The sequence below is a fragment of the Chanos chanos genome, chromosome 11 (genome assembly GCF_902362185.1).
Source record: "Chanos chanos chromosome 11, fChaCha1.1, whole genome shotgun sequence".
NCBI classification, from domain to species: Eukaryota; Metazoa; Chordata; class Actinopteri; order Gonorynchiformes; family Chanidae; genus Chanos; species Chanos chanos.
In genome coordinates, this window is record NC_044505.1 from 21,353,268 (window position 1) to 21,369,724 (window position 16,457).

At 39.1% G+C, this 16,457-nt stretch overlaps 1 protein-coding gene and 1 non-coding gene across 2 annotated transcripts in view; one reads left to right on the forward strand and one right to left on the reverse strand.

Annotated features, from left to right (window-relative positions):
• Positions 1 to 2,649: 2,649 nt before the first annotated feature.
• Positions 2,650 to 16,457, reverse strand: part of LOC115823837 (butyrophilin-like protein 2) — a 42,111-nt gene continuing 28,303 nt past the window's right edge. Inside the window, exons 7-10 of the mRNA XM_030787860.1 lie at positions 5,676 to 5,712; positions 4,059 to 4,315; positions 3,545 to 3,558; positions 2,650 to 2,757 (exon numbers count right to left, since the gene is read on the reverse strand). Of these exons, the coding sequence (XP_030643720.1) occupies positions 2,650 to 2,757; positions 3,545 to 3,558; positions 4,059 to 4,315; positions 5,676 to 5,712 (416 nt within the window). The remainder of the gene's footprint in view (positions 2,758 to 3,544; positions 3,559 to 4,058; positions 4,316 to 5,675; positions 5,713 to 16,457) is intronic.
• trnav-uac (transfer RNA valine (anticodon UAC)) lies at positions 14,329 to 14,401 on the forward strand. The gene has a single exon. It is a non-coding gene; the product is annotated as a tRNA-Val (tRNA).

A 16,457-nucleotide genomic window follows, 5' to 3' on the forward strand; every position in this document is an offset into this window, starting at 1 on the left:
GACGCGTTGTGCTACCTATGGATATGTGCACAATCTTGGGTTATTGTGAGGGTTAAGGTTGGAGTTAGACTCTGCTATCGATCCGCTCTGCTAGGGCAGCATTTCTGGACAAAGCAGCACAACTCGTCAGAGCACCGGCAGAGGAGGCCTTCTTGGTCGAACGGGCTAGCTAATCATACGGAACAAGGCATTCTAGATGCCTTACATTTACAAGCTCGTGAATTCGTTAGAAATTAGGCTTTCTGAGAGACAAATCGGAGACAGCAATCCCGAACACTTGGCCAGTCTCTGAGAATTTTCCAGATGCCAGTATTCCTGGGCAAATGGGAAAAATATGTGACAGAACCTACATCACTGATCAAGGCATTTAGACAACGCTTTCGAAACCTTCTACCATTCAAAAGGACATAAACCTGCTGTCAAGCCCTTTCTCTGTTTGGATGCAGTACAGGAGAAAATACAGTGGGAGCTCTTTGTAATGAAACGTTCTCTCTGCAGTCGCCACCAGCTACTCCCACTGTCAGAACTTTACAGGAACTTGTGAAAATACAGTTTTTCACCAATCCTGCGCCACACCAAAATGATAAGTTCGCTCTACCCCACATATATATGTGAACTAACATTTTCTCTTATGATGCTGAAGACGAGCTGATGGAGATCGAAGCTTACAGTCATCTATGCAGTGTGCTCCGAAACTCCACAGCAGCACTCAAACCTGACTTGGCAGTAAAATTTGTAAAATCTCCTATATGTTAATAATTAGAAAATGCTTTTATCTATATAGCTCGTTTCAAGCGTATAGTTCATGATTCTTGGCTGACCTTTTAGGGTAGTCCCTCAAGTGTAAAGTAAGTTTGGTTACCAGAATACACTCATATCTGACTTTTTTGTTTATTTTTATTATTACAGATAACCTGTGGCCCCAATACAAATAACATTAAAGAATAATAAAAAAGTAACTGCAATTCGTTCTAACCGCACCAATTATACAAATTCAACGAAACGCTTACGTCGGCCGCCATGACAACTGATCTGAGGGTTGAGGTTATGCCAAACCAAACGTCTGAGAAAACAAAATGACAGAAAAAAAGACCAGAGAAAATAAAATAACAAAATGAGTACAGAGATATTCTCTTACCATCTGCAAGTATTTTGTTGAAGAAGAAAAAGATAGAGACAGTAGTGGAATGACTATATATATAGCTATTTTATGTTGACTACTGTCTTGGAGCTTAAGCATGCTCTTTAGTAATGACGTTTTAATACGGACTGAAGCTCAGTGGATAATGACCTACCAAACAAGGCAAAGGGAAGACTAGTGAGTTATTAAATATAAGTACTGAAGACAACCGTGAGAGGACGCAAATGCTTTAGCCGAGTTACGTTAATGTCACACGAAGGTAAACAGGGCATTGCAGAATGTACGACGACCCGTAGCCTTGTGCATGCTTTCTTTCGTTTAAGAATAAGCTTGATTTTCGAAGTAATCATTGAAGTATAAACCACTCGTAATTCACACCTGTTGAATGGCTCGTTTGAACGTCAATGAATTTGGTTCTCTTTGCAACAAATCAAGTTTTAATAATATGTTGAGAATTTAAAAAATGAGATAACTGCTTGTTTAAAACATTAAATGACAAAACTCAAATAGAGATGGTAAACTATGATTATCAATAGTGGGTTTACCACTCTTCCATAACCCGTACATTTACTGTGCGGTTTCTAGCATGGTTATTATTATTAGTCCGACAAAAGACTCGAAATGACCTTGGAGAAAAACGAACGGAGGTTGCTTCCGTTATGCCTAATTGACAGATTATTGCACAAATGTACAAAGGTTTTAATAAAGCAGTCTACTCACCACGGGATTCCATCACACGTTAATCGTTGATTAATAATTGCCGATCTAAACTTTCAAAAGTATATAGGCCAATATTTTAAACCTAAACCACAGACAAAGTGTGTTAATCTAAATCACAGGTAAGGCGTGGTTTGCTGAGTTCTGTGTACTTCCGCTTTCGGTTTATGGTGCTCGCTCTGGGTGAGAACTTCGGTCAGACAAGTAATTCTCGAAAATTTCGTCACGTGATTTTTCATGGCGTTTTAATGATCTACTTATATTGCAAATCTAACAAAATGACAACATATCGTAACCATCTACCCAGTTATCATTTAATCACAGACAATTAAGTCAGCTACCCCGTATTCCTCTTTTTTTCCTCTTCAAGATATGCACTCCTCACAAAGCCCTTGTTGTTGAGTTACAGTTACTTCATAAATCTAAACTTTCTCAAATAGAAAAAGTCCGTATAGTCAGTGCAGTGTTACCTTCTCCTTGCTTTTGTAGTTAAACACAGTTCATATATATCCAGACCCTTGTTTGGGATTCTTGTTTGTGAGTTAAAACATTTCAGAGTTTGTGTTTTTAAAATGCCATTAAATGATTTTAACGTATGGGTCACCAAAATTCATGTGTAGCTCTCCTAAAAAAACCTAGCTAAGTAAATCTGTTCCACTGCTATTACTGTAATTACTGTGAGTGACATTGTACACCTGTCATACCTAGTTCTTTTACTAGACTTTTGTGAGGTTCTGCTTATGTGAGGTTCTCCAGTTTCAGAAACAGGTTGCTCTCTTTTGCACTCCCTTTCAGAGACTCCCTGCCTGAGTTTCTGCAGGAGTCTGCTGGATCTGTGTCTCATTGTTTAACTGAGTTGGAGTGTGGAATTTATTGGGCCTATACCAACACACCTCCGGCTACACAGAGGAGAGAAATCACAGGGCAAAACCACACATTGAGAATATTTCTGGATTTAGGAAAGGAGAAATGTATAAAAATGATCATAAATTGCTTGTATACTTTTTCCAGAATCAAATTATGGGCTCTGTCTTGACAATCTAACACATTTATCAGGTATTTTATGTAAATAGAGATGGTCAGAGTGAGATGCAGAGTTACCTACATAGATAAACGTCCACACCCATGTCTTACATGGTCTGTTTATTAGACTTTTTTGTCCAAAAGATAACTGCTTGTTGAAACTACAATGTATGGAGTTACATACTGTATATGAATTTAACTATTTATAAATAGAAACTCCTTACCTCTCTTCTTGTATAAAATGAAGAGAAGGATGAATAAGACACTGAAGGTCAACAGACTGATGACCGCCATGACAATAAATGCTCTCCATGCTTCAACAAACACACACAAAGAGACTTCTGTTTAAAAATGTCATTATATCTGAAAAATATGTGCTAATAAGTGAAACAAAGCCTAATGTTAGGGACGATTAGCACTCTTCCTTTTGACTATGTTTTCTAAAGCAGATTGATGATTTTATTATGGTTTTAATATCAGGTTGGACTCACAGGGTTTGGATGCTGCAGGATCCAATATTGTTGGCTGTGTTGCACAGTTTGATATTTTTGTCCTGTGTGGTACAACTCTGCCCTCTCTCTTCTCCTGATCAGATAAACTGACAGAGCAGGAGATCCACTCTGACTCAGAGGGAGAGAAGAGCAGCCAAGAACTCACACTCACCAGATCATCACTATCTGATACAGAGATTGAAAGAAGAAAAAGGGTAAATAATTTTGTAATGTAGCACATCATTTAAACTTGTATAACATTTAATCCTCCCATAATTTAAACATATATATTTTATGCTCCACAGAGCATAAACTGGTAGAGAGCCCAGGATTGAGAGAAAGAGAGACATAAGGAGAGGTTGTTTTTATTCTTTTGTGAAAAGAGTAATCTGGCAAATATAAGCTTATTGCATTTGTTTCAATTCCTGCAAGTTTCAATAACATAAAAGTAAAAAAATATTTAATGATATCTTTGGCAATCTTAGAAGAGTCATCTAAAAAATTGACTATGAGAACCTCAGAAAAGAAATGAAGCTTCATTGGGTCTGACAGAGCTTACGTAGAAAAAAAAATCCAACAGAAATGTGGAGTTTTTGAAACCAAAGCCTTTGTACTTTTTTAAATCTTTAAGATAAATTCACTAAAATCCAAGACACTGTTTGCAGTGACCAACTGTATCTACTTACCATTTACAGAGAGTGATGTTGTACCCTTGTCATACCAAGTTCCACGACTGACATAGCTCTCATATTCTCCTCTGTTTGACTGTGTGATGTTCTCCAGTTTCTGAGACACATTCCCCTCCTCCAGACTCCCTATCAGAGACACTCTTTCCCTGTACTGAGGGTCTACAGAACTCTCCTGGATCTTCAGATCCTTGTACAATAAAACTAGGGTGTTGAATTTACTGGGCCTGTACCAGCTCACCTCCAGCTCCACAGCACTGAAGGAAGGAGAGAGACTACAGGGCAAAACCACAGAGGATCCCAATTTGGCTGAGACTTGACCATGAGGAACCACCACGGAAAATGTATCTGGAACTAGCAAAGGAGAATGTGTAGAAACCGTTCATGTCTTGGAACTTCAAATTCAAACCATGGATGTAGGATTTTTAGGATTTTACAAATAGACAGACTTACCTGTGGCATGACAAAATGGCACAGACACAAACACCCACATCCATATGGTGATCAACATTTCTGTCCTTAAAAAAAAAAAAAAATACAATTTACTCATCAGTTGCCACAGCACAGTTACATTAAACAAATAAGGACTTTTTGATTATTTAAAAACACTAATTCGGTCATTATCATATATATATATATATATATATATATATGTGTGTGTGTGGGTGTGTGTGTGTGTGTGTGTGGCGTGTGTGTGTGTGTGTGTAAATATAAACACACACACACACACACACATATATATATTAACACACACACACACACTGTCACGAAGTCACCAGGAAGCCGGACGCAAGTGCAGAGATGCATATATTTTAATGTAAACCAGGCGAGTACAAATAAACACAAATTCCAACACTGAATAGAAAACAAACAGGAAAGCAACACAGAATAACTCTAGAAATATCCAAATAAATTTCAGAGCGCTCAGAATACACATAGGGAAAGTGTAGACTTCGCGGCGACGGAGAGAAACAGTGAAGTCAATAAAGAGGGGGAATCAGGGAAAACAAAGTGAACACAGGTGTGAATGATGAGGGGACAGGCCGATGATTAGTAAACCGGTGACGCTGACCGCTGAATGGCTGGAGTTGGTGAGGGAGGAGACGAGGTCGTTACACACACACACACACACACACACACACGTATATAAAACACAACACAGAGGGGTCGCACTGCAGTGATGTGTGAGTGTGTGTGTGTGTGTATTTTTACATATATATAAAGTTCATCGTGAAAACAAATTGTACATTTTTTTAATGTAAGAGGTCTATTTGTCATCTTTACATGTTGCACAGTTTGTCCTACAATTCTACTTTTATTGAAACACTTTATATATCAAAAACAGTTTATCAACCGTATAATCTTTCTGTTTGTGGTCTGGATTGTATTTCTACCCTTCATATTTGTCAAGGAAATCTTGTCAGTTTTGCAAACAAAACTTCAGCCGCCCTGATGACCAAACAAGTGATCTAAAAACTGATCCGTTCGCCCAATTGGTGTGTGAGGGCACTTGCGGAGCTGCCCGCTCTTATGATTTTGTTTTAAATAAAAGATTAATATTTAGAGCAGCGAGTGCCACCATCACGTAAAATCGCATCAAAGAGAGATGAGCTATACCTTCTCCTCCTCTCCTTCTCTTTCCCCTCCTCAGGTACTAAAGAAACCGAAAGTTAGAAGTGAACACAGGTCATTCCAAAGTGAATACATTTTCACAGAGTTTAGAGGCAAGTGTATCTGTTTAGTTTGTCATAAATCATTTGCTGTAGTACGGAACTAGTATAACACAAAGATACATAATGGAAGGAAGCATCACTAGTTTTTCTAAGCTATGCACTGGTGAAAACTATCAACATAATTTGTAGGAGATCACTCATCAATGAGAAATTCAGACATTCCTCTCGGAATTAGTTGTGAAGAGCGACGAATCATGCACGTTTTCCGTATGTGTGATGATCAGAGGTGGACAACGTACACAACTCCATTACTTGAGTCAAAGTATAGATACTCCTGGTCAAACATTACTCCAATACAAGTAAAAGTTGTTCAGTTCAATTTTTACTTGAGTTAAAGTACTGGAGTATTTGCTTTCAGAAATACTGAAGTATTCAAGGGTACATTTGCTTTTTAACGTCAATGCATTATATTATTGCCACAATGCATTTACAGAGCCTAATGACTCTGAAACAACCTACTGAATGCGCTGACTTGCTTGTAGAACCCGTAGAATAAAAAGCTTGTGGAATAGGCTACAAAGCCTATAGAGACACAGTTGAATCGAATGATTCCTCTATGAAAGACAGTGTATAGCTTCTGTTAAACAGGCACACATTCACAAACATATTAATCGCGAATTTCAAGTCGCATCTCATATCTGCTGCGCGAATATGATTGTAAGTGAGCAGTGAGCACCGCATGACAGACACCTACGAAAAAAGTTAGGCGAACACAGCACGCGACCATGTATGTTAACTTGAAAACCAGTTGATTTAAAAAAAAATCTCAGACATGGACTTAAGATATGGCCATGGCGCTCTGGTAAGGAACCTCTTTATTATCTTTATTATCTTTATCTGCCATAGTTGTAGCCATCAGTAAGACCGTCAAGTTCAATTGTTAAAAAAATGCAGCAGGCACTTGACTGACAGCATTGGAGTAATTTACTGTGATTGTTTTTTATTCTGTGAGGAACACAATATGACCTATCGCATTTTAGAAAAAAAATCGTCCGCTGACTTCAAAGCTTCAAAGTAATGTGTAACCAGAACCTTCACACGAATGTAGTGGAGTGAAAAGTCTTTCAAATGTAGTGGAGTAAAAATGCTAAGTTTCCAAAAAAATAACACTCAAGTAAAGTACAGATTCTTGAAAAATGTACTTAGGCCTAAGTACAGCACTAAGGTAAATGTACTTCGTTACTGTCCACCCCTGGTGATGATTTATTCTAAACTCCACTCTAAAACGAATCTGTTTCATGAGACCTGTAATATATTTTTAGAGGAAAAGTTCTGATCCTTGATGATCTGAGCAACACTGCGTGGTTAATGCAATGGTAAGCTCCTGGGAAGTGGGCCACATTTCTATAAGTGTGATTACTGTGCAGCGTTAACCATAACAATTACGTTTGGCAGTTTTCCATGTTAGTTAACCTGACTGGCGAGTTAACCACGCTGAACAAAGCATGCTAGATATGCGCGAATCAAATTGTTTGCTGTGAAGCGTTTTGGGAGACATATCAGCGACCGAACCGCCGGACAGTTGGCCAGTCTCTTGGAAATTTCCAAATGCCAGCATTCCTTGAAAGATGGGAAAAGATGTTACAGGAGCTACATCACTGATCAGGGAATTTAGCCAACACTTTCAAAATCTCTCAAAATGCTGCCATTCAGAGATACATAAACCTGATAGAAAGCCCTTTCTCTGTTTACATGGATGAAGTGAAGGAGAACAGTTGGAGCTCATTGAGACGTCGCGTTCTCTCCGTAGTAGCCACCGGCTGCTCTATCCCTAGCTGCTCCCACTGTTACTTATACAGGAATTAGTAAAACTACTGTTTTTCACTAATGAGGCGTCACACCAAAATGATGACTTCGCTCTGCCCCACATACCTATGTGAATAAACATTTTCTCTGATGCTGAAGACCAGCTGATTGAGATCCAAGATCACAGTCGACTATGCAATGTGCTCTGCATCTCCACGACAGCACTTTAGCTTAACTTGAGTGTAAAATTTCATATGTTAGTATTTAATTATTAACAATCTTAACTTATATAGTACTACAAAAATAAAGCGTAAACGAGCGAATAGTACAAGCTTCTTAACTCAGCTTTTAGGGTACTGCCTAAAAACTGAGTTAATTAAGTCCAAAGTCAATTTGTTTATTGGAATACTGTTATATTTGGTATTACTCAGGGGTAGACGCAACCGCGTTTCGTTCTCACTGCATCAGTGGGATACTCTGGGGAAAAAAAAGCTTAAATCATTTAATCATCATAACCATGGCTTTACAATCAAATCAGCTTGTTCAATGAGAGTTCTTCAGTGTAAGACAGGGAGAACAAGTTTTTTTTTGTGTGTTTACTAATTATCAGCAAACAGTGCATGCTATAAATATTATTCAGTACACAGAATACTTTTGAATGACACGGTGTCAAACCTTTATGCTGCCGATTTTCTTAGCTTCGACTAATGTGTAGAATCCTCAAAGAAATGTCAGTTAGCTTTAAAACGCATTCATTACTGCATCTGGGTAGTATTTGTATCTTTCAACATTTGTCACACTCTTATCCACCACACTTGTCTACCAGTAAGATTCAGGTTTGCAGTCAGTTAATTTTGTCAGTCTTGTTATTGTTTTCCCCTTGTTCCTACAGGGAAATAACCAAGACCACACTGACCTGTAAATTCCAGAGATGGCTGAAATATGTGCATTCACTCACAGTTACAGAGATTATGAAAATGTCGTGTTGGTATTTTAATGCAGAGAGTAACACATACTGTAAACCCCAAGAGTGTGTGTGTGTGTGTGTGTGTGTGGTGTGTGTGTGCGTGAGAGAGAGAGAGAGAGAGAGAGAGAGAGAGAGAGAGAGAGAGAGAGAGAGAATGAATGTGTTAGAATCTAAGACTTCAAAGATCTTTCCCGTCTCATTCATATACTTTTTTTAAGCGACAACCGATTAGGACAATAACCACATCACGGCGTTGGCAAAACAGCTCAGACATGAAAAATGAACAACACTTCGCGCAGATTCGTGTTATTTTCAGCTAGTTTTCGGTTCCAGGATGATTGCAGTAATCTTTCAGTTGAAGTAGCGTACTTGGTTTTATGCCATCCAAGCGGATGTAGCATGTCTCTCACTTCAGGCGGTTTTATATGCCCCGCTGATTTCTTACAATCTCTTGTTTAACGAAATATGTTCTCTGAATTTTAAAACACGCACCCTCTTGTGAGAACGTAAAGTCACTTTTCATATCGTGGCCTTGGCTTTGATTACTCACCTGTATCAATGTGCCCCCGCGAGACCGCCACACACGTACCGTCTGTTTTAAAATATTCTGTCGACAGTGACAGGCGCTCCCTTGCCAGTTTGTCGAGATGCTTGAGGCTTTCGCTTTTGATTAAAGGGCGTGACACCTGTTCATAGCAAAGTAAATCACTCACTCACTCACTCACTCATTATCTTAGCCGCTTATCCTGATTAGGAGGGGGTGCTGGAGCCTATCCCAGGGCTCATAGGGCGAAAGGCGGGGAAACACCCTGGACAGGTCGCCAGTCCATCGCAAATAAAATAAATCTTATACCCTGAATCCAGAGGCAGCTTCAGTTCAAGGATTTACCCTCTTTCATTACGTGTTAAAATCATTACAAAATTACAACACCCAGCACCTTCACATTTGATCATTATGGAGTATGTTAGAAAAATAGAAAAAAAAAAGGAAAAAAAAAAGTCAGGACTAATGACAGAAACTCGTTGACAGAGGGAGCTGACAATTGCTTTTGTCATTAGTTTTCTAAAAACTTCAGTTTAACTCTACACAGTGAAATCTGCTTGTACTGTAATTCAACACAACTCAGATCAGTTATGGCATGCAGTCAAAAAGGGTGTCAGATGTCTGAGGAGCATTCGCGTTCAAACAACACGACAAAGAAAATATGCACTGTCGTTACACCGGTTGGACCTAAACAAGGAAGTCTGTTGAGATAAGAGACATGAAGTCTAATACAATAAACCTGTACATAGATGAATCAGTGACAACATTAACAGCTAACAAAGAACATTAACAGCTCAGCAAATGAAAGAATCTCTGTGCAGTTTGTTTTTAAGTACATACAACACAAAACAGAAGTCAGTGTTACAGATTTCATGAGGAGGGATGGAATTTTGGGTACCTGCCACTGTCGGTGTCACTTGCTCATCTGGATTTAGGTGCTGCTCAGTAAAAATGAGACCTGCTTCATGAGAGACAAACTCACCCTACTGTTTAACAGTGTACAGAATGCAGTCTCTCAAGAAAAAGATCGACGAAACAGAAATGATACAGAACATAGTCTGTATGGCTGATCCCCCAAACTCATCCATCACTATTGCTGAGGTTTGAGTAGTTCTGTATAATGTATCACTGTGCCACCTAAGCATCCCACTGCTGACTTCAAATGCACTTTTCTTGGAAGTTATTGTTTGCATTTTTGATACTATGTTTACTGGAGTGAAATAAGATCTATCTTTCTTGTATATGAATTTAGTATTATTTTTGATACATTAGGGTTTTTTTTTTTACTCTTTCCTTTCTCTGTATCTCCAAGTTACCGTCGGCTGGGGTGACCAACTATCTGGCACACATGTAACATTCAGGTAACTTCCTGTTTATTCACTGAATGGGAGGACTGGCATGGAGCCCAGTACTTAAAGAAAAAGAGCGACAAGGAGAGCATGTTTTAATTTTCTGTTAAATGGAATCATCCTGCAACTATTATTACTGTTCACCACTTTCATTTTAATTCCTTTAAACTGTAGTGACTTAACCCACATAAAATGCTTCAAGATCTCTCGGACACTCTTAGAACATCTGGAGTAAGTGGATGGAGTGTAATTTAATGAAAATTTCTAATCCGAGTGAAATGGCTTTTTTTTTTAACACCCTTATACATTATACAAAGAAATCCAAGCCAGTGGTGGCAATAATGAAGTGTCCAGTCACTATTTACTGAAAAATGACATCCCAGTTTAATCTTCTTAGGTTGCACTCTTGACATGACAATCATTTTCTCCTCCGTCTGACAGTGTGAGGTTCTCTTGTTCCAGGGACAGATTCCCCTCCTCCAGACTCCCTATCAGAGACACTCTGTTTCTGTCCTAAGGGTCTACGGAACTTTCCTGGATCTTCAGATTATTATATAACTGTACTTGTAACTGTTGTCATTATATTGTTTATGAAATTTACATCATTTGTTTACCATTTTAAGACTAAATTCATAATTAAGAATTTATCTAAATTGCATTTGTTATTTATTTTGTTTAGTACAAGTGATATTTTTACTTTACTTTCATTTTGAAAGCTCAGTTACGTGTAAATCCCATTGGGCAGCTCTCACATGGGTAAGATTTTAGAAAAGATCAGGAAACAGTGAGCATGGACGTTGCAGATTTGCAGTGAAGGTTTATCTTTGTTATGACAGATTTTACTGAGATGTAAATGGATATAAAGAAGGTTGTAAGACTATTCCCTTTGTAGCATGCAGACAATGACATACTTGTTTTGTTTGTCTGTATTTTATTTTGATAAAATGTCATTCAACATGCCATGCATGTTCTTTCATGTTAAGCTAATGTGGTCTGTATATTTTTCATCAATACTGTGCATTTAGTTTTCATGGTTGGTTTGGAGAGAAACATCCAAATAAATCAGTTGCAAGAAAGTCACTTGTTTCTGCCTGGGCTTTGGGGGAATTATAGCACTACTGTAGAATAAATGTAATATGTTGTATTTACAAGACCTATACAAGTTCCATAGCACTGAAGAAAGGAGAGAGACTACAGGGCAAAACCAGTGAAGCTACAGATTTATCTGAGACTGGACCATCAGGAACCAGCACAGAAAATGTGATTAGGAGTTGGAGGGGAGAAAGTGCACGAACATCTTCAGAAATTTTTCATCCACATCTATATTGCTATTACAAGATTATTGATTCCTGAAAAAGAACACTTTTCATTTCACAGGGTTTTGAAATTACGTTTAAGTGTTCTGGACAGCCTGTGGGAAGTAAGTGTTCTTGAATCTGATGGCTTTGGCCCAGATACTGCTTAACTTTCTTCCTGGTAGGAGGGATGTAAACAGTTCATGGGAGGAGTGAAAGGGATCCATCCTGGTACCATAGGCCTTCCTTGTAAACCACATGGTGTGGGTGATCTTGATAGCAAGAAAACCCTTGACCGTGAACCAGGCAGTTGTCACCACCTGCTCCAGCACCTTTCTGCCTGAGGTGGAGCGGTTTCCACACCGTGGACAGTGACGCTATAGATCAGGAGACTCAATGAAACATCGGAATAATAATAAGCTGTGTGTACTCAGAGGGAGAGAAGGGCCGCTGAGAACTCACATACACCAGATCATCAGTGTCTGATATACAGAGAGAGAGAGAGAAAGAGACAGAGAGTGACAAAAAATACAAAAAAAATGAAACAACAATGTGAACAATGGGATCTTCTGAGCTGTCTAAATCGATAAACAGTCTTCTAACATTTTTGTTATACAGGAGTGATGAGGCCATGGGGAATCGCAAATAAGATATTGTCCCCGGTGGAGCAGTTTTGCTGGTACACATACAGGTCAGACTGGAATGAATGTCATGCTGCTATGATCAATTACTTAAAGCACTTCCCAATATCAGGGTTAGTGGAATGGGGCAGTGGTCAAAGGCATGCAAACAGAGACTTCTTTGGCACTGGGATGATGGTGGCTAAAATGAATCATGTCACAGCAGCAGCTGGCACCAGGCAGGTGTTGATGATGCCCACAAAGATATCTGGGAGCTAGTGACTGCACTCCTTGAGTGGTCGACCGGGCATTTTGTTTGAGCCAGAAGCTTTGTGTGAGTTATCCATCTGCAGGGTTCTCCTCACATCCACTGTAATAACTGACAGCATCTGGTCTCTTGCAGGAGATGCAATCCTCATTCCTGGCTTGGTGCTTGATGCTTTGAATTGAGTGTAAAAGTCAGTGCATAATGGAGCTACTGTCCGTTCCAGTATATAATGAATAGCCAATGTAATGCTTGGTTTAACAAAGATGTTTAATTATGCTCAATCGTGGTATACAGACAAACGGTGGTAAACATGGTCTGCAATAGTGGCATGTACAATGGAAAACATAACTAAAATAAATGCAAACTTTTCTGATGTTTAGGGTGGCCAACTAAATGGGTAGGAAGTTTATTTGGATTCCATCATTATACACCTTCGCAAAACAACAATGAATTCTGGTCGTCACTTACGGCGTAGATGCAGCCATTGTCACATGAGGGGAAAGACCCGAAGTTTCTTGTAGTTTTGGCGGATGATGCTGTTCCTGTGGGATGTCTATGTTGGTAGAAGATATAGGGTGGATTTTAAAATTGCTTGAATAATAATTGACGTAGGCATTTCAAAATATTAATTTATACATTTCTGATTGTGTATTATTTTCATGAACGACTAATTTTAACTCATTACAGCTGTAAAGTTTTGTAGATTGGCAATATGTTTTTATTTTCTTTGTGATGAATTAATTTTTGTTCACTTAAAGATAGTTTCTCCCTAGGCCTTAAAAACCCCAGAGTAACCCAATCATGGTGGTTTTGAGGTAGCATGAGAATTGTTCAAGCATAGTAATTGAGTTAAGGCATATATTTTTGTTTTGAAATTCAGTTTGTTCAATAGTTCCAAATCCAATAGTTGGATTTTTGTTCCATTTATTGTTATTATTATTATTATTATGATTGTTATTGTTATTGTTACTATTCTTCTTCTTTTTCTTCTTCTTCTTCTTCTTCTTCTTCTTCTTCTTCTTCTTCATGGTATTTTTTTTTTTTTTTGGTTCCACTTGTTACCACCTGGTTTTGGACAACCAACACTTGGAGAACCATCATTTGGAAAAAATTACATCTACATTCTTTGGCATCATACTGCATGTGTCATGCCTTTTATTCCATGACTGCAAAGTCGTCCTTCACACAGTGGAAGCATCTAAGCAAAGCATAAGAGGGAGGCAACCTTGGTGCAGCTCGAGTAGTTTTTCCTCCTGTCGTCAGTGGTGGTTTCAACACTCTGCAACATGCACCAATGGCCATTATTTGTGAAGTGTTCTTATATTATTATAAACATAGGCACCGATTCCATGGGTGCTCGAGAGCTCATGCACCCACGGGAAAAGGTGGCTCTCTGGGAAATCATGCTATGTTCAGTGAATTTTTAACTTTGTGTCTGCTCTGAAACATTTCTGTTGTCCAACAGCTCACCACTCTTCTAAAAACATCGTCTTTAACCAAGAGGTGAGGCTGTACTCTTATTGGCTCTAGGCCACAAGGTCCAGAAGTGACCAATCAAAAGTGCTACATTGGTTTTTACTTTGAGATTTGAAATCAAGGTTATTGCAAAGGTAACTAATATTAGACACATGTTGTCGTTGTCCATTTTAAACATTCTGGGAAATGGATTAGCTTTCAATTAAACTTAGAAAGGAGTGGTAGCACACATGGCTCTTAAGAGATTCATGCCTGAGTTGCCGTAGTATGTAGGTTCCATAGTGTAGTGGTTATCACGTCTGCTTTACACGCAGAAGGCCCTGGGTTCAATCCCCAGTGGAACCAAAGTTCTTCACATCCCACATTGTGGACTGGCCTACCTGCTTGTTGGCAATGTTTACTTTACCTGCACTGTTTAAACTTAGGCCCTGTTTACACCTTGCATTAAGATCCAATTCTGGTGATCAGATCACAAGTGGACAGCTCTAAGTCCGTCCGTTTACACCTGGCTTTAGAATCCGTGTCTCGATTGCCCACTCGAGATCAGATCTCACTTCCCCACGCTATATGCAAATAAACACATAAATCATTTCCAACACGTTACCCCTTTCATTGAATTTTGCTTTTTTTAATCAGATATTGTGATTATAACATGTGAGATCTCAGACAAATATGGTGATCACTGATTGTGGTTTTGGGATGTTAAGGCACGTTAAGCTGTTTCATATTCAAAAGATTTCGTGCTTCCGGGTAAGCAGAGGACGCCTGGCCAGACTGTGGGTGGTAACCAGATGTGGAGCTAATCGTAACTCCCAGCCTTTCCTTGAATGCCTTCCAGACACATGAGGTAAACTGGGAGCCGCGGTCAGAGATGACATCCTCCGGAAGGCCAAAGCAATGAAAAACATTGTTAAAGAGGGTGTCTGCAACGCGGAGGACAGAAGGAAGAGAGGTAAAAGGAATTAATCGCCAAGCTTTCGTAAAACGATCTACCACTACCAAGACCGTGGTGTTTCCATCAGATAGAGGGAGGTCGGTGATGAAATCCACTGCAATGTGTGACCAGGGTCTTTGTGGGATAGGTAATGGTAGCAATTTGCCAGCAGGGAACTCCCTCAGGGACTTGGTATTGGCACAGATGGAAAATGATCTTACATATTGATGGATGTCAGAGACTAAGGTGGGCCACCAATATTTTGCTGTGAGAAGTTGGATGGTGCGTGTGATTCCAGGATGACCAGAGGAAAGTGATGTATGTGACCAGGTGATGATTTCCTGCTCTGACCAACAGATGTTAGGGTTATGAACCTGGAGCCATAGGAGTCCTAGGACGAGAGGATGTGTAGACGATGGGAGGACTACAGAAAAGCACTTTGGTGTCCCACTGGATTACTAATAAAAATATCAATGAATGATATCCGTACAGTTTTGTCATCAGTAGAAACCCAGAAACTGAATTCTGAAATTGCAAAGGAAAAACTACAATATGAAGTAATTATTAATACAAATAATTTTACTAGAAGTATCATAAAAAGAACAAAATGCACACTGAAGTTAAAACGAAATATTCACATTGGACTCACTCAAACAAAATATTTGTTTGATGTTATAATTTACTATGTCACAGAGACATCCAAATTAGTGACAGGATCCCAGTAATTTAGAAAGAGAGCTTTGGCACACATGAGTGAAGTCATTGAGCCAATAAAATCCCCTTTAAATCCCCATTTAGACTGCATGGTCTCTGACCAGCCCCAAAACTGCTGTATAGTACAAAATGATGGCACCGAAAAACTCCTCTTACTCTTCTAATATCTGCCTTCCCACTCTAGCTAACTCACGAACATCTAGGAGAAAATAGTTTGGGTTATTACAGACCACATGTTTTGGTTCTCTGCACAAAGTAATGTCAAGGATATGTTCCCATATCCTTGACTAATCCCAAACTAGGACTCCAGAGTTTTGGACTCCACCAAGAGAAATTTGAACCACCTTACCCATAAGACAAAACAAAAGATGGGAGTGCTCAGGCAGGGATTCACCATCCATTTGTTTCAGAGAAAAGAAACTTTCCTGCAATGCTACTCTAAGATTCAGAGCAATCATATAATTCTTGGAGAATAGCAAAGATGCATTCTGGGTCCTCAAAATCTGCCCAAGGTATTTAACTGCTTCCTTGGCCTCACCCTCCAGATGATCATAGAAAAAATAGATATGACAGATGAGGCATAGATACTAGGCCTGTGAACCTCTTCCATTCAATCCGTAATTGCAATCCCTGAAGCACGCCTTAAGACAGGTCGCTTCCTTTCAGAGGTGGGTACAGCAAGCAAAAACTGTACTCAAGTAAAAGTATTGTTACTTTATAACAATAATTACTCAAGTAGAAGTAAAAGTACTC